The following is a 9,590-nucleotide window of genomic DNA, read 5'->3' on the forward strand; positions in this document are numbered from 1 at the left end:
TATTGCATATTTGGTAATTAAATTGTATAAAATCCAATTTACCAAAATTACCATAATAATTTGCCAACAAATATCAAAGTTAGAAATTAGAAAAACAATCCCTAAAATTTTAAAAAACCTTAAACTATCAAAAAAAGATTCTATAAGTAGATTGCATACGGACTACTACATGTAGATTTTGAAACAATTAAACAAACAAATCATTTTAACATGATAAAATAAACATATAACTTTGATATGGTTAAATAAATAGGTAAGTTTAACAAGAATAAGTGAATGGGTCAAATAGGTTCATTAGTAAACCCAAACATGATCACGATGTGTTTATTAAATGGGTTGTACAGGTTAACACAATTGCAACACGAACATGATCATACCTAATTTTAACCACTAAAATTCATACCTACTTGATAATCTCTTCTGTAAGCAGATTGCATGCAGACTAGTGCACATAGATTTTGAAACAATTAAACAAACATATAATTTTAACGTGATAAAATAAATATATAACTTTGATATGATCAAATAAATAGGTAAGTTTTAAAAGAATAAGTGAATGTGTTTATTAAATGAGTTGTACAAGTTAACACAATTGCAACGCGAACATGACTATACCTTATCTTAACCCACTAAGATTCATATTTTTATTGTGTAATTATTTCATGTTAAAATTGCCATGCCCACTAAATAGAAGGATCTCAATTAAGTGTAACTAAAGCATAATTCAGCTTTAGTGTACCTTCCAAATGGATCTCAATAGTTATTGTTGGCCCAAATATGAGTCATACTAGTACTAACGTCCTCTTCTTCACCAACTTGTCTTATACATAATATAATTTCTTTAGTATAAAAAGGTTACACTTCCACAATTTGAACAGTCACACAGTCGTATTCTAACATTGTCAAGAAAAATGTCTGAGAAACGTGACAGTGCAAGTTTCCCAAATGAAGAGGCGAAGAAGAAGATCGAGCTTGATATATCTTCATCAAGCGGGTCGCACTCTAATGTTAAACAAGGAGATGGCTCAGAAAAGGGTGCTGTTGATTCATCTGCAAGTGCAATAGTGGAGAATAAACCCAGGTCTTTACAAGAAACAGAAATTCAGAATTTTCTTTCATGAATATTTTAGCGCTCTCTCTGTCTTTGAACCTCTTCTTGGTTGCCAAGAAATAGTGGAAATTAAGAATTATGCCACATTAATTATGACCTCTCTCTTTGTTATTTCATTTTTTTTTTCCTTTCTTTTTTCTCATCATCCGAGCACAGGAATAGGTTAATTTGGTTCGTCTGCAGGGTTTAGGGATTTCCTCAAGATTCTCTCTTGAAGTTCTCTAGAATTTCTTTAGCTCTTCCTCATTTAAATTCTTGGGAAGAAACCGAAGAAACCCGGGTTCTTTATATGCGGATTGAGTAAAGATAAACCATTGTCTGTCAGCTGTGCTTTTGTTCTTTTTTCTCGTCAACCAAACACAGGAGCAGTGTTGATGCCTTTCAAAGAAATGAAATTCTTGTTTCAGGTGATTTTTCAAGAGAGGAAATGAAAAGGAAAAGGAAGTCTTGAATCCTTCTGATGTTTTTTTCTGTGATCTCGTGTGCGATCTTATCTCATGCTGATCAATAATTTTATAATATTTGAACTTTGTTACGGATTCTCAAAGAGGTCACTTAATGTTGTTTCATATAAGATGTACATGTTACTAGCTATATTTGTTGGCTAGGGACTTCTAATAACACCGAAAAATTAATTTTGTTTTCAACCTTTTCATGTGCAGAAACCAGGATGATATGGATTTCTCATCTAGGACGGTCCCAGCAAGCATTCATGATCAAGATTCTCAAACCAAGAAGACGGGCAGTTTATCAGCAAGTTGCAGCAGCAAAGACCAGCCTTCCATCAAGATGAATAAGAGAACCCTCCTCTACAAGAAGAGCTTAACCCATGACGATGTCACCAAGTTCAAGATCATGATTCCACTAGAATCTGGTAGAAAATTTATCCCTGAACCTGAGAAAGTTGACGGAAAATATAAGAGCAGAATAATGTTACTTATGGACCATGACCAACAGATCTGGCCCATGGATGCTTCATTCGACGAGATGAGCAACTCTTACATGCTTTGTTTGAACTGGGACAAATATTTTAAGAGATATGAATTGGAGGCCGGGGATGTGATTTTCTTATATTTCGATCCTGCAATTCCCTCTTTTGGCCACTTCTTGCTTGAATATGAAAAGAAGGGGCGTGACAGCAATCGCAAGGAGACAGCTTGAGGGCATATATGAAGCGAAGCCTTTTTGGTGGGTGAATGCATTCAGAATCTAGCTAGGTAATATTGTTTCTTCTTCTAATTCTTCCAAGGAGACTCAATTTTAATTAGTTTTTTACATGTACAATCTTGCCTTCCATATGTATCATCTACAGTCATAAAATGTTGGATATCAAATTTGCAGTTTGAAAATGTCCTACATTGTGATGATAGAAAAGTAGTGATAGGCTGATAGCTAGAAGGAAGGGAACACTAATACCAAAATCTGAATTTAATTTTTTCTTGATTATGAAGGTTTTTCAAAGAGCTATTACCAAATGGGTTTCTAACTAATTACTACTTGAGTGGTTATGTTTGGTAATGGCATGTGCATACTAAATCCTAACAACTTCTAGCTAATTAATTACAGAAGGAACACTAATCAAACTAAGTGATCATGACTCTTAACAGAGAGGTTGTGGAAAGGCTAGAGATGAAGGTTTGAAAATGAGAAAAGCTAAGAGAGTAAAGTGGATGATTAAAATTAGCACAAAATTTAACAATACAGAAAGGTAAGAGCTCATAGGTAATGAGCTAAAGGAGACTCCATGTCATCTCCTTTTCCGTCAAGCTCTATAGCCTAAAGAGAAGAAAAATCCTAACCCAAGATCTTAGAAGGCTTTAAAGAAGGGGCAAGATTTAGGTGGTGTTTGTTTTTTTGGCTTTTTGCTGAAAGCAATTTGTTTTCAGAATTTAGGTTGTTTGTTTTTCTACTTTTCATGATTTATTATAAACTTTTTACTAAATAGAAAAAGCCAAAATATGTAGCTTTTTCTAAATAGAAAAAATAACATATTGTTTATTTTTTTTATTTTTTTAATACTTAATAGAAATAAAATACTATAAAAACAAACAACCTAATATTTAACACTATTAAACATTAAGGTTCTATTTAAAATTAAGTAAAAAAACAAACGCCACGTTAGTCAATCAAAATTGATTATGATGGGCACAGAGCTGCTTTGGTTATGGTCTTGTTGATCACAATTTTGATGAATGTCCTAAAATGGAGAAAATGATTGACATCCAAATTGAAAAAAAAAATTTACAAATTTCAAAGATGCAAATGGTTAAAATGAGAGACCTTTTGAGAGGAATTTAGTTGGAAACTTGGATTGAAGTCTGATCAAAGAGGGAACTAGGCCTTTGGGTTTAAGGATTGGTTATAACCTCGGTAAGGATGGGACAAAACTTTGCCCAAGCAAGCTCATCCAAGGAAAAGAGAGGACACCTCATATGCAAGTAATGCTTCTATTACTAAGTATTGGGTACCATCCCTCCTGGTGGCAACCCCAAAGATGGAATTGTTAATGAGAACAACTTGAATCAAATGACTCAACTGCACGAGAAAAAGAAGGTACAAAAATTCCTAGAAAATTCAGTCCAATTAATAAAGAAGTGGTGCTCACTTCTAGCCCCTATCTTCATGTCGATTGGAATCTCTACCTTTTGATTATCCTATGGAAATGGATTTGCATGGTGCAGAAGGTAAGAAGATTGCCAAAAAGGAAAAAAAATGATTGCAGAGGGCTCTAAAGCTAGTGGTAATGCATTCAAGAATAAAACAAATGGTAATGGACTTATTTTAGGAAAAAGAGGAAGATTTAATGGCTTAAACTCTTTCAAAATAAATACAAAATTAATAAAAATGAAGGAATTAAGATGAGGGGTAAGGAGCCCTTGATCCATCCAATCTTACCCTATGAAGGTCGTGGCCTAGAATGTTAGAATGGTTGTTATCTTCTTGTTGAATTTGGAATATATTAACTAAGCAATTGGGTGTTGGTTTTGGGTTTTGTGCTAGAGATGGTAATTGTAATCTTGTCTTAGTTATGAAAGTCAATAAGTTATCCTTATTATTTCTTTTATTATTTTATTTTGATTTTATTTTTTATTTTTTTGCAAATGTAGATTTTTGGAAGCTGATCTCATCTTTTAGAAATGCCTAGCTATCATTAATGTTTTTTTTTTTTTGTTTTTTTTTTTCTTTTCATTTTTGTTTCTTCCATAATGTCCATTGCTTGCAAATTTAGAAAGATTTTCTGCCCTCAAGCTTGCTTGATATTTAATTGAATTAAATCAAGAAGAGGATCCTTATATGCTTGCACTGATTGGTTCCAATTTTTTCTTGTCAACCAAACAACATATTTTTGCTATTGTTATTATTATTACTTCTATTAATGATTTAGATTATAGTTTTCAATTTTTGCGATAGCTTACAAGTTAATGATTGTTGTTAGCTTGTGTTTGTTCAAGAGAATTGTTGAGTCCTTGGTTTGTTGGTGTTTTTTTTTTTTTTGGGTTTAAAACAAAATCTGAAATTAATTTTTAATAAAGTTTTACAAGAACAAAATTTTAAAGTAGAGTAATTGTTGAAACTTTTATCTCTTGAACCAAAAGTACAGAAGGAGCTAACAGTTGTATAGTAGTTAGGTAGTCTATATCAGGAACTTAGAATTAATAGTATCAAAGGTACGATGTATAGATGTGAGTTCTGGTTGGAAGAATTAAAATCATAAGATTTTAATTTGAGGAGGGAGGGATCTTAGAAACCAAAATAGAAAAATTGCAATTATTTACTAAACTTCCAACATTGCTTAGGATATATGCATATTTCATAAATAATGTTTTTCAAAAGGGGCGACCACAAAAATTTTAAGAATAAAATTGCAGGCTTTATATATGAAAATTCTATGTCCTTGTTTAATAAGAGTTATATATATAAATCCAGTCCATGCAATTGTATTTCTTAAAAATGTTAATTATACTTTCCCTTCCCATAAGTGAATACCTATTCAGCTCCACAACAGAAAATTCCTCATAATTAATATACAAGAGAGCAATGGGATATCAAACAAAACAATAACCTAATAGAATTAGTGCTTCAACTTACATAACACACAATTACAAAGGAAGATAAATTTGGAAGAAATAAAAATTTTATTGTATTCTACCACTCTCACTCTTAATTATTCATATATTATATAGTATCCTATTTATAACTACTCAAATTAAATAAAATCTAAACTTCTAATTCTAACATATAGAAACTTCCTAATACTCGACAATTTAAAAATAGAAACTAGAATAACTATTCAAAAATAAAATATTCTTATTAACTTCTAAGAAACTAAATCAAATTGTAATATTTTAGAAAGTTTCTAAATTCAAGTTTGCCTTCCAGCACCTAGCCAACAAATATAACAACAAAAGCACAACGGGGCAATAAGGCATGAGGAAAACCCTATAACCTGTAGAGGAACCATATTAACCTTTTACTGGGTGTTTAGTTGAAGAGAAAAAAGAAAAGAAAAAAAATGTAACAACAAAGAGAGAGATCTTAGTAGTAGAATAATTCCTAATTTCCGCAATTTCTTGGCAGCCAAGCGAAGATTAAAAGTGAGATGGAGCTCTAAAATATTCATGAAAGAAAATTCTGAATTTCTGTTTCTTGTAAAGACCTGGGTTTGTTCAAGCTGCCTTCATTAACAGCTATTGCATTTGCAGGTGGATCCTTTACTTCCTCTTTTGAGCCATCTTCTTCTTGTTTAACATCAAAGGCTGACCTGTCTGATGACGATCTATCAAGCTTAATCTTCTTCTTCTCCTCTTTATAATCTAGGAAACTCGTACTGTCCCTCTCAAACATTTTTCTTGATTTGAGGCAGATAATCAACTTTCAAACTAGTCTATATATCTATATATATAACAATATAGACTTGAAAGTAAAAAAGTCTTCCATCCACATCCATCGTATGATATCTATATGTACATATGAGTCAAGTCTATGTTGTAGAAACAAATGTTTCCATAACTAACTTACCAGCCATTAGAGTTGACCATGTGAAGACTTCCATGTTGTCAAGGTGGGACACTTCCATGCAATAGAAATGGAGAAATGGCCGTTCCACTTTTTGAACTTTTATTTTTCCATTTTTATTTTTTAATTTTAATATTTGGAGGACTTGTCAATTAGTTGTTCATCTTATATTTTTTGAACAATTAAGGTGTTTGGAAAATAAACTTCAAAATGTATGATATTTTTATTTATATTTTTGGGTGGTGAAGTGGAGCATGACAACCTTTAATTAGCTCATTACCTAGCTATAAGCTCTTATCTTCCTCTATTGTTAATTTTGTCCTGATTTTGATCATTTACATTTACTCTCTAAATCTCTTCTCATGTTCTGACCCCCTCCCTAGCCTTTCCACAACCTCTCTGTTAAGAGTAATGATCACTTAACCTGTTTAAGCCTCTTCTAACAACCTTCAGAATCAAGAAAAATACAGAATAATTCAGATTTTGATATGGGCTTTTCCTTCTTCTAGCTATCAGTACTTTTCTATCATCACAACCTAAGACATTTTCAAACAGCAAATCTGATCTCAATCGTATGTTCTATGAATGTAGATGATACATATGGAAAGCGAGATTCTACATGCATGTAAAGAGCTAATTAAAACCGAGTCTTCTTTGTTGAATTTGATGAAGATAAGAAGAAACAATATTAATTACCTAGCTAGATTCTGAATGCATTCACCCACCAAAAAAGGCTTTCTCTTGTTATATAGCCTCAAGCTGTCTCTTTGGGATTGCTGTCGCGCTTCTTTTCTCATATTCAATGAAGAGGTGTTCAATAGTGGGATCATCATAAAAGAAAATCACATCATCGGGCTCCAATTCATATTTCTTCACATATTTGTCCCAGTTCAACCAAAACATATAGGAGCTGCTCAGCTCGTCGAATGCAGCCTCCATCTCCCAGATCTGTCTCTCATGGTCCATCACTGATATTTCTATGATGCCATATCTTCCTTCATGTTTCTCAGGTTCAGGGAGGAATTCTCTACCATATTCTAGTGGAATCATGAGCCTGCAGTAGAAGACATCGTCACGGGTTAAGCTCTTCTTGTAAATGAGGGTTCTCTCATTTATGCTGCTGCTACTTGCTGATTCCGTTAACGATGAAGATGAACTTCCTGTCTTCTTAGTTTCGGAATCATGATCATGATTGCTTGCTGGGACCGACCCAAATGAAAAATCTTTATCATCAAAGTTTCTGCAAATGAAAAGGTTGACAGCAAACTTAATTTCGTGTTCTTAGAAGTTCCGAGGGAACAAATATAGCTACAACTTATATGAAACAACATTAAGTGATCTTTTTGAGTATTTATGTAAATCAATAACAAAGTTCAAAAAATTATAAAATTATACATCTGCATGAAATAAGATTACACAAGATCAATTATTGAAAGATCAAATTCTTTATCATTAATTCAACCAACAAAATCATGACTTTTCCTTCTCATTTCCTTTGTTTTTCTGTCATCCAAAGTGAGGGTGGTCCAAGAAAATCCTTTCCAGAAAAATCAGCTGTAACAAGAATTCTATTTCTTTCAAAGGCATCAACATTGCTCCTGTGTTTGGTTGACGAGAAAAGGAACAAAAGCACAACTGAGAGACACTGGTTTATCTTTACTCAATCCACATATAAAGATCCTGAGTTTCTTCCATTTCTTCCCAGGCATTTACATGAGGAAAGGCTAAAAATATACTAAAGAAAATCAAGAGTGAATCTTGAGGACAACCCTAAACCCTGCAGAAAGGAACCGAATTAACCTACTCCTGTGTTTGGTTGTTAAGAAAAAAGTAAGGAAAAAATTGAAACAACAAATAGAGAGGCCATGATTAATGTAGCATAATTCTTAATTTCCATTTCTTGGCAACCAAGCAGAGGTTAAAAGAGAGAATGTGCACAAAAATATTCATTAAAGAAAATTCTGAATTTCTGTTTCTTGTAAAGACCTGGGTTTATTCTCCATTAATGGGCTCAAGCTGCCTTGGCTATCAACTACTGCACTTGCTGGTGGATCAATAACACCCTCTTCTGAGCCATCTTCTTCTTGTTTAACGTCAGAGATCGATCCGCTTGATGAAGATATATCAAGCTTCATCTTTTTCTTCGTCTCTTCATCTGGGAAACTTGCACTTTTCCGTTTCTTTGACATTTTTCTTGACTTGAGAGGGATTATCAACTTTCAAACTAGTCTATACAATGCATATAATGGATAGCGGATTGTTTTTAGTTTTCAAGTCTATATTATTATATATGGTTCTACATATATGACCCCGAGTCTATGTTGTACAAACAACTGTTCCATAACTAACTTACCGGTCATCACAGTTGACCACGTGGGAAGACTTCCATGTGGACAAGGTGGGACACTTCCATGGAATAGAAATTGGGAAACGCCCGTTTCACTTTTTAAACTTTTATTTTTCCTTTTTGATTTTTTAATTTTCATATGCTGAGGACTTGTCAATTATTTTTTCCTTTTCATATTTTTGGAGCCATTGAAGTCGTTCCAAAATAAACTTCAAGATGTATGATATTTTTTCTTTATATTTTTGCATGGTGACAACAGAAGAAAATTGAGATGGATGACCAAATACTTTCTTGAAGGGGGAAATGAGGTTAAGTGTGGGGGTTGGCACGCTATTAATAAGATAGATGACAGTGGTGAAAGCATGAGACCAATATGTGAGAGGAAGAGATGCATGAGAAAGAAGAGAGAGACTAGTTTCAACAATATGACAGTGTTGTCTTTCTGAATAACCATTATATTCTGGTGTATGTGGGGGGTGGTGAAGTGGGAAATACTGTTAATAGAGAGAACTTGCAAGAGCTTGGTATTCTCCACCATTGTCGGTGTAAAGAGTAATAATATTCCATGAAAAATAGTTTTCTACAAGAGCTTTGAAGCAAATAAAGATGTCATGCACATTAGATTTTCTTCTAGAGGGTAGAACCATATGTACGTACTTTGTAAAATGATCGACAAAGATAACATGGTATTTAAAATCATCATGAGATAAAATAGGAGATGTCCAAACATCGGAGAAAATAATTTCAAGTGGTTGAGACGAACTAAGATATGAATTAGCAAAACGTGATTTATGACTTTTATTGCAATGACAGTTGTTACAAGTAAAAGTTGATGACACAGGTGTAGATAAATTTAAATGGTACTGAGAAACAATATGCTTAAAAATGTGGAAAGAATGGTGACTTAAGTCTATGATACCACTCGGACTAAGTGGTCTTGACACTAGATAGAGCTAGTAAAGGTGAAGACTTGGGTGAAGCAACATCTTTAGTTTGGCCTTGAAGAAGCTGTGCCCCCGTTTGAAGATCCTTCCTAAGAAAAGAATGTGGTAAGAATTCAATGGAAACATTATTGATAATACAAAATTAGGAAATAGAAATCAATTTTTATTTTTA

The 9,590-nt window shown here is 33.1% G+C and overlaps 2 protein-coding genes across 2 annotated transcripts; one reads left to right on the forward strand and one right to left on the reverse strand.

Annotated features, from left to right (window-relative positions):
• Positions 1-826: 826 nt before the first annotated feature.
• On the forward strand, positions 827-2,615 carry LOC104878103 (B3 domain-containing protein At2g36080-like). Its single transcript, XM_010647876.3, has 2 exons — positions 827-1,081; positions 1,774-2,615. Exons 1-2 carry the CDS (start codon positions 912-914, stop codon positions 2,270-2,272), a joined length of 669 nt encoding a protein of 222 aa, XP_010646178.2. The 5' UTR covers positions 827-911; the 3' UTR covers positions 2,273-2,615.
• Positions 2,616-6,552: 3,937 nt separating this feature from the next.
• On the reverse strand, positions 6,553-8,394 carry LOC104878663 (B3 domain-containing protein At5g06250-like). The gene is made up of 2 exons (XM_059737764.1): positions 8,114-8,394; positions 6,553-7,367 (listed from the first exon to the last, which is right to left on the reverse strand). The coding sequence occupies exons 1-2, from the start codon at positions 8,314-8,316 to the stop codon at positions 6,872-6,874; spliced, it is 699 nt and encodes a 232-aa protein (XP_059593747.1). The 5' UTR covers positions 8,317-8,394; the 3' UTR covers positions 6,553-6,871.
• Between the last annotated feature and the right edge of the window lie 1,196 nt (positions 8,395-9,590).

Source organism: Vitis vinifera, chromosome 7 (assembly GCF_030704535.1).
Source record: "Vitis vinifera cultivar Pinot Noir 40024 chromosome 7, ASM3070453v1".
Taxonomy (NCBI): domain Eukaryota; kingdom Viridiplantae; phylum Streptophyta; class Magnoliopsida; order Vitales; family Vitaceae; genus Vitis; species Vitis vinifera.

Bases quoted from the DNA above. Each gene is read 5' to 3' on its own strand.
- LOC104878663 (XM_059737764.1), bottom strand. From the start codon at position 8,316: ATGTCAAAGAAACGGAAAAGTGCAAGTTTCCCAGATGAAGAGACGAAG. The intron at 7,368-8,113 runs GTCTTTACAAGA...TTTCATTTGCAG, and splicing joins TTAATGGAGAATAAACCCAG to AAACTTTGATGATAAAGATT.
- LOC104878103 (XM_010647876.3), top strand. From the start codon at position 912: ATGTCTGAGAAACGTGACAGTGCAAGTTTCCCAAATGAAGAGGCGAAG. The intron at 1,082-1,773 runs GTCTTTACAAGA...TTTCATGTGCAG, and splicing joins ATAGTGGAGAATAAACCCAG to AAACCAGGATGATATGGATT.